The sequence below is a fragment of the Amia ocellicauda genome, chromosome 12 (assembly GCF_036373705.1).
Source record: "Amia ocellicauda isolate fAmiCal2 chromosome 12, fAmiCal2.hap1, whole genome shotgun sequence".
Lineage (NCBI taxonomy): Eukaryota > Metazoa > Chordata > Actinopteri > Amiiformes > Amiidae > Amia > Amia ocellicauda.
Window position 1 is genome coordinate 24241106 of NC_089861.1, and position 11667 is coordinate 24252772.

An 11667-nucleotide genomic window follows, 5' to 3' on the forward strand; every position below is an offset into this window, starting at 1 on the left:
TCACACAGGACAGCACATGAGTCAACACTGTTGAGAAACCTTCAGCTCTTTAAAAAAAAAAAAAAACTGAAACACTCTCTCTCACACACACACACTCTCGCTTCTATATCTTTAGAATTACCAACTTACAATGTACATTTTAAACTACAGTTATTTCAGTTTATAACAATGCTTGCATTACAATAAATGATTTATTGACCATTTAGCAGATGATATTACCTTGCAATCCATTCCAAGGGCCTGGTGCTCATCTTTGATTTCAAAGTTTTATACCCATAATGTTAAGAGAGCAGATGGTATACATGTATTGATTTAATACAGATTCTTAATAAACATTACATGAAAAAGCAAACTGCTTTTATAATTATTCAGCTTAATATAGCAAAGTTATAAGATATCAAACAAATACAAAAGTTAAATACTTTTATTTGGAATATACATTGGTGTCGAGTTTGAGAAGCCTCTGGAAACAAAATACATAAACTAACAAAACATTGAATTACCACAATAATAGCATAACTCTGGAAACAAAAAAATAAATTAGCCTGTTAGTTAATCTAGTTGAATAATGTTTAGGATGGAAACAAGTCCATCACCATGCACCAGAGGAAATCTGCCAAATTTTGTACTTTTTCAAAAGTGGTTTTATGTAACATTGAACGAACCTCTGATGAAGGCATGCATGCGTTTGGAATACATCATTTGTTCTATGCAATATGCATTATAAAGCACAGAAACAGATACTGTTTTATTGGTAAAAGTATTTTACATTACAATAAAAAACATTTAATTCTTGTGATTAAAATTTTTAAAAATCAATTCTTAAAATCACTTAAAATGTTTAAAATCTTAGTGATTGATATAACAACTAAACATGTGCTTAAACAAAACAACAAAACAAACGTGATTAAAGCAAAAATTGCTACCAACAAAAGAGCCAAATACATTGAAAATAACTGAAAATGGACTGGACAAATAAAAAAACAATTAAAAAGGTAAAAATAAAAAACAAACCAAAACGGATTTAAAATTAAATCCAAAAACGGTCAATGTATTTGACAAAAAAATAGAACAAAACTAAACCAAAAAAAACCCAAACAACTAGTGTTTTAACAACTAAATCTTTAAAAACAGTTAAAATTAATTTTTAAAAGTCATTTTAAAAGGCAATCATTCATAAAATAGTTAAAAGATCTTGGACTCGGGCTCCAGCAGGGGGAGATGACCGTCCCCGGAGGTGGGTCCCATCATGGGATCCTAAGCTCCCCCAGATCTTGTATATGCCAATTCTTAAAGGCTTCCTCCTTGCCCCTCTGATGGACCTCCAGATTGACATAGTCCCTCACAAGCACCATGCCCCTCCGCGCGATGACAATCGGGTCCAGCTCCTGCTTATTGAATAGACGGATATTCCGTCCCTCCCACAGGGCCTGCTTCACTGCGCAGACGACACGCCACCAGCACCTCAGGTTGGAAGATGTTAATCCCCTGGCAGGACCATATAGGATCTGCTGGGCGGTCGCCCGCGCAGGAACGGCAAACCTGTGGAGGAACGGAGAAAACAGGAGCCAGACCCTGTAGGCGGAGGGGCACTCACTAAAGATGTGAGCCTCCGTCTCCTTCCCCAGGCAACCCTTATAGGGCCAGATGTCATAAGGGGCTAGGCCCCTTCTGTGCATGAACACTCGGGTGGGGAGACACCAACTCACAGCCATCCAGGAGACATCTTTCTGCGTATTTGTGAGGCAAACGTGCGTAGCGTTAGCCCAGATAAACCGGCAGGTTTCGGGAGGGAAATCTTCTATCCGGCTGGTCTCCTGGGTAGATCTCATCTGGCTACAGATGGTCTTATAATCCCAGGAGGCCAGCACGACTTTATGGAGGCCTACTTTGAGCGCAAAGGCTCGGAGCGCCCTGTAGAACGGCAGGGGATCCCACGAGTGCGGCCTGGTGTTGTCCATGGCGCAGAGGCCGAATGGTCTCAGGCTGCTGGCAAAGTAGAAGCGGTTCATAAAACTCACTTTCTTGCCAGCAGCCTGGATGTTCTTGACCACATAGGCCAGCCCCTGCGCCTTTATCAGCTGCACAACGTCCGGGACCCCCCTGCCTCCATCCAGGGTACCCTTCACCATCTGCACTCTTTTCAGCCTCTCCATTTTGCTCCCCCAGACAAACCGAAATATAATTCGGGTCACTAGTTTTGCGACGACCTTGTCTGGGGGGAAGATCATTCCTACGTAGAGGAGTATCGGGAAGAGGATGGCCTTTACGACCAGCACCTTACCGGCCATCGTCAAGGTCCTTGTGCTCCAGCCGTGGATCTTTCTTTGGACTTTAGATAAAGCCTCCTCCCAGCTCCGGGTGCCCGTGTTGGTCCCGTCGATCGTGATCCCCAGAACCTTGATGGACGGCTTCACAGGGAACATGGTCGGCGGGCCCCGGCCGACAGGCCATGCTCTGGAGAGGTAGACCTCGCTCTTGGCCCTATTGACAGCGGCCCCATCGCCCTGCAGAAGCCGTCCAGCAGTTCCTCAACCCTGGCCACGGACGGCGCATCCGTGCAGACCACGGCCACGTTGTCCATATAGGCCAGGGCTTTTAGTTGCTCTCCACCGGAACCCGGGAGATGGAAACCTGTCACCCGGACGTCCCGGCGGATCGCCTGCATGAACGGCTCCAGACAGAGGACGTACAGCAGGGCCGAGAGGGGACAACCCTGTCGGACCCCCGACCTGACCGGAAATGGTTCATTTGGACCATAACGAGCTGCAGGTATTCGTGGCCCATTCTGTCGAAGGCTTTCTCCTGGTCCAGGCTGATTAGGACCAGGAGAAGCCCTCTCTCGTTCGAGTAGGCCACGACATCCCTGAGCAGCATGGCGTTGTCGGCCGCCGATCTCCCCCGGGCACCGCAGACCTGGTCGGGACCCACGACTTGAGGGAGTGGCTGCTGCAGACGGAGCGTCAGTGCTTTGGCCAGTATCTTGTAGTCGGTGCACAGGAGGCTGACCAGCCGCCAGTTCCTCAGATCCTTTGGATCTCCCTTCTTATGAAGAAGAGAGAGGATACTCCTCTTCATAGAAGGGGCCAGTCTACCCTCTCTGTACATCAACCCCAAGACCTGAGCCAGATCTTCCTTAAGCACCTCCCAAAAGATCTTATAGAATTCAGCAGGGATCCCATCGGGACCCGGTGTCCTTCCAGAGTTAAGACTCTTTATCACCTGGGAGAGTTCAATGGTGGTGATCTCTGGATCCTCCTCCGCCTCCTCGTCCCCCTCGTTGCGGGACTCCAACAGGGACAGAAAGTGAAGGATCAGATTTTGATCCACCACCTTCTGATCGTACAACTCCCTGTAGAAGTCCCGCACCACTGTCTCAACAGCCTCTCTGCCCTCCACCTCCTGCCCCGAGGAGTCGATCATGGAGGACATTGCAGGCCGCCTCTCCTTCGTTTTCTTGAAGAAGAAGCGGCTGCACTTCTCGTCGTCCTCCATGATGCGGGCCCTGGAAAGGACCTTGATCTTTTCTTGCTCCTTCCGATAGAGGGCGGAGAGACTCAGTTTGACCCGGGCCACCTCCTCAGCTAGGTCGAAGCCTCTGAGCTGTAAAAGACTCAGGCACTGGAGGCGGGCGTTTAGATGGGAATATCTCACCCGCCTCTCGCGAGCTTTCCGTTTCCCCAGCTGAATGAAGTAGCCCTTGGTCCTTTTCTTCACCATCTCCCACCACTCTATGGGAGAATCAAAAAGGTCCTTCAGGGTCCTCCACTCCTCGAGGCGTCTGCTAAAGGTCTTAATAACACGAGGGTCATCGAGCAGAGAGGTGTTGAGCTTCCAGACCCCAGGCCCCGACTCCCGTGTGATCGGAATGAGCACCTCTGTCGTCAGGAGCCTGTGGTCTGAAAAGAAGACCGCCTCCGAAGACATGGCGGTCCTCTCCAGTGGCTTACTGAGGAGGACGAGATCTATCCTGGAGAAGGAGGAGCCAGAAGAACTCACCCAGGTGAACAAGGGGACCAGGTCCCGACCTGCATCGCAGAGTTCAAAGTCCTCCACGAACGCAGCCAGGTCCCTGCTGGATCTATCGTTACGGGGCTTACCTGTCCCCTCCCCTGAGAGAGTCTCGGTCGTGGGGCTGGAGGGATGTTACTATTACTATTATGGGGTCTGTCCTCCACCAGGCTGCCCACTGGGGGGAGTGGAGATGGCTCACAACTCTCCGCTCCGGACTCGGAGTGGGGCGTGTAAAACTGAGAGGGAGAGGTCTCTGCAGCGGGGGGGGGGATGGCGGGGGCGGGGGGGAGAGCCAGCAGAATTAAACCTCTTGCTCATCACACACCCCCCACCCATGCTCCTCTTCTCCGTCCTTCTCCTCTTCCCCGCCACAACTGTCCACTCCCCCTCTGCCTCCACTTCCGACCCAGAGTCGGAGAGGGAGCCTATGAGACTCCTGAGGACTGTTTAAAGGAGCCTCCACTTGGTTATCTGTCTCTCCACCACCCCCGAGGGCCCACGCCCTATTTGCATAGGAGGAGGGGCAATTCCTAAAAAGGTGCCCTCCCCCACCGCACAGGTTGCAGGCCCTCTCCTGCTTGCAGGCCCTGGTCAGATGTTCTCCGCCGCAGACCTTGCACTTAATAACAGTGCAGGCTGCGGCTAAATGACCCAGGGCCCCGCAGTTCCTACACAATTTGGGCATGCCATGGTAAAAGACAAGCCCCCTATTTGCACCTAAAACTACGGTGCTCGGCAGGTGGCGTACTCCGCCGATGGCGGCCACTTCCACCTGCAGGCGCACCTGCCACCGTCAAGCACCGGTCCGAACCCCATCCTCGTCATTGACTCTCTTACTTTCAGACAGGATCTCACAGTGTCTCCTCAGCCATACCTCTACATCGTACACTGCCACTGCTTTGTTATAAAACTGAATAGTAACAATTTTAATTTCTCTATCGGTCAAGGCGTCGACCACAAAGTCACTCAGGGGCATACATTCTTTTTTTTCCCCCTATAAGTATTCCAAAAACACTCCAGCACTTGAGGGTTCTTAAAACTCACCTCAAACACGTCCCTAGGTCCAGGCAGTTTAACCACGCAGTTCAGCTCAGAAGAGGCGAAGCCCAGGCCCCTCTGCGGCACGGACCTGCTGAACTCCAGCCGGGTGAGGGCCGCGGTCTCGGCTCCAGCCTCACGGCTGAAGCGCACTGCATTGTAGCGCCTCACACCGGCGGTTCGCTGGGCCATGCTGCACTTTCCTACCTGGGAAAGGGTCCAGAGGCTCTCAATCCGGAGGTCGGGGCAAGTCCACCGTGCTGGGGAGCAGCTTCCACCTCCGGGGCTCTTGCCTTGCGGGGAGAAGTCCGGGCCCAGGCTGCAGGAGGCCTCCCTCAGGGACGTTCGCCGATCGGCCTGGTCGGTCCCTGGGATCCGAGGCCTCTCCTGGATCCTGGCTGGTGACGTCAGCGGGGAGCAGTCCTGGTCAGGCCGGGCTCTGGGTAGATGGTCGGCCGGGCTTCTGGATGGGACCCACTCCGTGAGGAGTCCGCCGACTCCTCTGGCTAGGTCCCCTGTCGCTCCCGGTCCGTCCCAATCTCCGCTTGCCTCGGCCTCCGGACCGCTCCAAGGACCCAGGACTCTGCAGCTTTGTCAACCGGCACCTCCCCGTCTCGTCTGGTCTGGCCTGATGGATCAGCTCCCTGCAAGGAAAAGAAAAAGACTGTCAAATACAGTTCGATGCCCCCTGCTGGACAAAGGTTTCTCTCACAATTGGAGAGAAACCTGCACTATAAAAAAATTAAGCAAGAATTAGTATAATATGCACCTGTAATACTTGGCGCGGGGCAGAAGGGTAGAACCCAGGTGCAGAGATGTACAGAGTAGTCACACAGGCGTGGGGCAAGGGCCAGCAAACTGAATCCATGGTCAAGTAGTCAGGCGATCGTGCAAATAAGTCAGTAAAGGGTAATCCAAGAGCAATAGGCAAAAGGCAAAAGGTGGCCAAGAGGCAGTAACTGTGAACACTACAAATGCTTGGCAATAACCCTAGAGAGGGATTAAGACTTAGCATAGAGTGCTGGGAACAGGAGGTTTAAATACTGAACAGAGGAAGCTGGGGACAGGGATGTGTAGTGTTGGGCCAATGGGAGCAGAGTGTTGATGGTGAAAGTGCACAAGGTGCTGAGGAATGTTAATTACATGATTGCTCGCTGTGCTGGGGAAAAGTGAGTGTCAGGGTCAGTATTCTGGAGAGGATGACCTCTGGTGGTGAACCGGGGAAGTGTTGCGTGCAGATGTAACAGCACCCGTCATCATAAAACTCAATATACAGTGAGGGAAAAAAGTATTTGATCTCCTGCTGACTTTGTACGTTTGCCCACTGACAAAGAAATGATCAGTCTATAATTTTAATGGTAGGTGTATTTTAACAGTGAGAGACAGAATAACAACAACAAAATCCAGAAAAACGCATTTCAAAAAAGTTATAAATTGATTTGCATGTTAATGAGGGAAATAAGTATTTGACCCCTTCGACTTAGTACTTGGTGGCAAAACCCTTGTTGGCAATCACAGAGGTCAGACGTTTCTTGTAGTTGGCCACCAGGTTTGCACACATCTCAGGAGGGATTTTGTCCCACTCCTCTTTGCAGATCCTCTCCAAGTCATTAAGGTTTCGAGGCTGACGTTTGGCAACTCGAACCTTCAGCTCCCTCCACAGATTTTCTATGGGATTGAGGTAAGTAAGTAAGTCAAATACTTTTTTCCCTCACTGTACTTCAAAATCATCAGTTCCAATGTAATATTGTGTTTACACCTAGCTCGGTATTACCTGGATATTGTCCGTATGTTCTCTGGAATGCTTCTTGTACTAGACGGCTGTCTCAATGGTACAGCAGAGGGAGATTCTTTATCTTGCGTGTCTTTTTTGACTCGAGTTCAGCAAATTCTGCAGGATGCTTCAGCTTTAGATGCTTAAATAATTGACTCATGTTTCCACTGTGCTGGGATTTGCTTTTGCATATATTACAAACCGCTTTACCCAATTCGTCTTGGCTTGGCTCAAGTAGCTCCACACCACACTTCGCTTTCTTGCAACCATGATGATGACGATACTCACAATTTATAATTTATCTGACATAACAGACTTATAAATAAGAGTTCTAGTTTTTACTTTTTTACATCCACGGGACCATTGATTTATGGTATTGTTTTGCTGACAAATATAATTGTGTGTCGTCTGCATAACTATGAAAGTTAATATTATGTCTTTGAATGATATCACCTAAAGGGAGCATTCACAATGAAAAAAATATAGGTCCAAGGACTGAGCCCTGTGGGACTCCGTACTTAACCTCAGTTAACTTTGATTGGTTTTCATGATATTGGAGTCTGTTTGACAGGTACGATTTAAACCATGATAGAACATTGTGAGACAGGCCAGCAAGGTTTTCTAAGCCATGTATCAAGATTTGGTGATCAATTGTATCAAAAGCCGCACTTAAGTCTAGTAAACCAATAGTGGAGGACTGAAAGACGTTTTTTAATACTTTTAAAAGGGCCATTTCTGTACTGCAGCTGCAGCGGAATTTAATTTTTCATAAATATGATTATTAGTTTTAAAAGAATGCAATTGGTTTGCATCTACTTTCTCTAGAACCTTAGAAAAGAAGGGAAGGTTTGAAATAGGTCGGTAGTGTTTAAGTGAGTTAGGGTTGGCACTGGATTTCTTAAGAAGTGGTTTAATTACAGCTATTTTAAAGGATTCTGGAAACAGATCCTGAGGATAAAGAGGTGTTAATAATATTGTGTATTAGGTGAATAATTAATGAAAGAGATTGTTTTAGCAGTTTAGTGGGTATTGGGTCTAGTGCACAGGTTGTAGTTTTCATTTTAGTAATTAAGGAGACTAATTCCTGGTGATTTACTGTGTTAAGGTAGGTAGGCAGGGATTGTGAAGGACTGCATACATCGGCTATAGTATTTGTGTATTTGTGTTTCCAGTTCTATCTGTTTTCTAATGCCGTCAACTTTGCTTTTGAAATGATCCATATATCTAGGGGAGTAAGCCGTGGTATGATGAGGAATCAGGCTATGGAAAGAGGAAATGCAGTGTGACCTCTGACCTCTGACCTCAGCAAGAGCATAGTTCACACACAACAACAACAACGTCTATCTCTGTCTCTCTCTCTCTCTATCTTATCTCTCTCGGTCTGTTACTTTTCTTTCTCCATTACCTCATCCACCCTCATTCACCCCGCCCCTCCCCCTCAACTGTCTGGTGGTGTAAACAATCTGTGCTCCCTGTCCTAGTGACTTACCACAGTCACCTGACACCAACCCCCTCCTAGTAACTTCCTCCTCATCACCTGACTCCCCCCCCCAATGTGTCTGTAGGCTGTGATTCCCCTCCGGTGTCAATCCAGGCTTTACACACTGACACACTGAGGCACCGAAACACTGACACTGACACCCTGTGTGTCTCAGTGTGTCAGTTTCAGTGTGTCAGAGGCAGGGTGGCAGTGTTAGTGAATCAGTGTCTCAGTGTTGGTGTGTCAGTGTACTGAGCACTGTACTGAGATCTGTGTGGACATCTCCCTCTCAGCAGGCAGGCACTGAGGCTGCAGTGAAGCCCTGAAGCTGCACTCAGGGCAGAGTCAGCGTGTGCGTGCGTGTGCATGTGTGTGGGTGTGTGCATGTGTGGTGGTGGGGCGGTGCTGTGCTGTATTGTGTTGTGCCATGCTGTGTATATGAGGGCAGGGCTGACTGGGCTCTGGGAGACTCGGAGGAGCTGCTGGAGGTGACTGCGTCTATCTGTCTGTCTGTCCGTCCGTCCATCCGTCCGTCCGTCCTTCAGTCAGCCAAAGCAAGCATGCAGCCCGTTAACGTTTTGACCATCTGCCTCTGTCTGGCCATGTCCATCAAGGCCCAGAGACCCAAACCATGCGGTAAGAGGAGAGAGAGAGAGGGGATTGGGAGTGGGAGTAGGAGAGGGGTAGGAGGGAGGAAGATGGAGGAAGGGATGGGGTGGAGGCAAGGTTATGGTCTGTGTCACTCTCTGACTGCCCCACTCCCTCCATCTCTCCCTCCCTCTCTTTGTGTGTCTTTCAAAATTCAAAATAAAACTACATTGATTGTCAGGACTCATTGCCAAAGCCTTGAAACACAGGTAGTCCAGCTCAAGAACAGGGGTGATGGGTAACAGCAGAGGAATACAGTGAACTTCACACATTTTTCTTCCTCTCACCTGCTTCTCTCTCTGTCTGTCTCTGCCTCTCAGGGACCTATTACACCCTCGTCTCCGAGTTTGGATGCCTCCCCCTGTCTGACATGTACTATGACACCCATGGTCTGTGGATCACCGCGTGAGTGTGTCCGCCGTCTACAAACGCACAACGTAACACCAACAGATAGTGGACTGAACTAATGGAAGTACAGGGTGGAGCTGTAGTATGACTGTACAATACAAGTACAACTCCGAGCATCCCGGGACAAATGAGCGCCTTTCCTGGGCCTCTGTGGGTTCCAGGGGACTAGGAGGGCAGTCTTAGTAAACTGCTTGTAGATGAATGTCTAACATTTGCTGTAAACACCACATCCCTATCTCTCTCCCTCTCTCTCTCCCTCTCTCCAGGTTTTTTAACTTGATCTCAGGGATCCGGGACCCCAGTGTGTTCACCCCCCCCTCCTTCTGTGAGAAGGGGAGCAGCCTAGATGTGCTCTAAGCGTCTCTCTGTGGGACTGATGGGTTGGGGAATGGGGCGGAGGGGGGTTAAGCTAGCCAACATCCTCTACAGCAGCGGAGAGCAGCTGGTTGTGACCGACCCCTCGGTGAGACCTCAGCTTAGAGCTCGGCCCAGCTCACTGGGAGTCCTCCAGGACCACGGCTGGGAGCCACTGCTGGGAGCCAACGCTGGTCCAACCCTGCTCCAGCACAGATTAATCAATCAATAAACAAACTCTGATTTGGAACAAAGTGTCCATGCGGTCATATTTATTATTATTAATATTATTATTATTATTATTATTATTATTATTATTATTATGGCACTTTCTACTCTTGTTACAGGGTCAGAGTTCAGGGCTCCTGGGCTTCAGTTTTGGGGGGCTCTGGAGAGGAGGGGGCGGGGCTGACGATGTAGCAGTAGTAGCACACCCCTCTCAGCATGCCCAGCTCCTGCAGGGACACCCTGGCCGCCGTGTCGCCTCCTCCTGCGCGGCTCTCCCTCTCCAGCCAGGGCAGCCTGGCATCCGGGTCCTCGTCCGAGAACTGCAGCAGGGCCCCCGCTGGCCGCAGCACCCCCAGGCACTGCCTGAGGGCCTGCCCCGCCGCCACCCTCCCCGGCGACCTCAGCAGGGCATCTGTGGTGGCCTTGTCCAGAACCAGGTCCAGGCTGCCAGAACCGAAGTGCCCCAGGAGATCGGTGGTGCAGTCCAGCTTCAGGACCTCTAGGCAGGACTCGGGGTGGCGTGGCTGGGGGGGGCACTGCGTCAGCCGGTTTCGCAGCAGGGCCACGGCCACTGGGGAGAAGTCCACACAGGCCACATCCACGGGCCGGGAGGAGGAGGCCAGCAGGGAGGGGCCCAGGTCAGAGGTGCCACAGCCCAGGTCCAGCACACGGGCGGGGGGCCCCTCCGCTCCCAGGGTGGCCAGAAGAAGCTTGGACACGTCAGGGAATCCGAAAAACCACTCCAAGGGCCGCGGGAGGGAGGGGGAGAGAGAGGGAGAGGGAGAGAGAGGGGGGGTGTCTGGGGCAGCCTGCTGGTAGAACCGATCCCAGGTCTCCTTTTTATCCATGTGGTCAATCAGGTCAGCTGGATGGAGAGGGAGAGGAAGAGGGAGAGGGAAGGGATTGAGATCGGAACAGAGATGGACAAATATGGGATGAGGGAGAGAGAAGGGGAGAAAGGGAAGGCAGAGGAACAGAGAGAGAGTGAGCATACATAAGAGTGCAGAGGAGACCAAGTCTGAGGAGCTCCTTATTAAGATCAGTGTTTTGTCCCAGTATCTATGCTTTAAAGCTCACACACACACATCTCACACAGTAGACTACAGTACAGCAGACAGAGCGACTGACTCGTCATTCCTGCAGTTAAAGACACCATACTGCCTTATCCCACTAAGGGACTAAACCTACTATTATTTCTGTTGTGGACCAGCCGCAGTTCAAACATAGACCCGGACCCGGGCAGGGGGGCAGCGTGTACCTGTCGCAGTGCTGTGCCGCCGACACGCCGCGGAGAGGACGTGTTTAGCCGGGATGAACCCGCTCCTGCTCGCCAGTCTGTGCAACATCGCCGCCGCCGCCATGTTGACTGAGAGAGAATGAGCGCGACCTTCACTGTCAGCCACACGGGGCGCTGCGATCGGCCTTTTCCGCCTGTGTTCGTGGCTTGCCGGTGTCTTCGGAAATCCCACAGTAAAAGTGCCATTCCCGTTATTACTGGGTATAACTTATCAATAGCGAAATATACACACGTTTACTCAAGTGTTGCCAAAGCATTTACAGACACAACAAAGAGAATAGAATATATACAATAACAAAAGTTAAAAAAAAGTCTCTCTTTTCTGTGTTGAAAGGTGATTTGAAATGCAAGTATGTATTTATGTACAAATATGTTCCCAATTGAGATCTTGGATCAAAACAACCTGATACCTGATGTTTTTCAAAT

At 50.1% G+C, this 11667-nt stretch overlaps 2 protein-coding genes across 2 annotated transcripts; one reads left to right on the forward strand and one right to left on the reverse strand.

Moving 5' to 3' along the window:
- Positions 1-8438: 8438 nt before the first annotated feature.
- LOC136764642 (ependymin) lies at positions 8439-9958 on the forward strand. Its single transcript, XM_066718859.1, has 3 exons — positions 8439-8942; positions 9275-9359; positions 9629-9958. Exons 1-3 carry the CDS (start codon positions 8867-8869, stop codon positions 9717-9719), a joined length of 252 nt encoding a protein of 83 aa, XP_066574956.1. The 5' UTR covers positions 8439-8866; the 3' UTR covers positions 9720-9958.
- A 1-nt stretch (position 9959) lies between these two features.
- On the reverse strand, positions 9960-11309 carry cskmt (citrate synthase lysine methyltransferase). Its single transcript, XM_066718857.1, has 2 exons — positions 11203-11309; positions 9960-10809 (listed from the first exon to the last, which is right to left on the reverse strand). The coding sequence occupies exons 1-2, from the start codon at positions 11303-11305 to the stop codon at positions 10073-10075; spliced, it is 840 nt and encodes a 279-aa protein (XP_066574954.1). The 5' UTR covers positions 11306-11309; the 3' UTR covers positions 9960-10072.
- Positions 11310-11667: the final 358 nt, after the last annotated feature.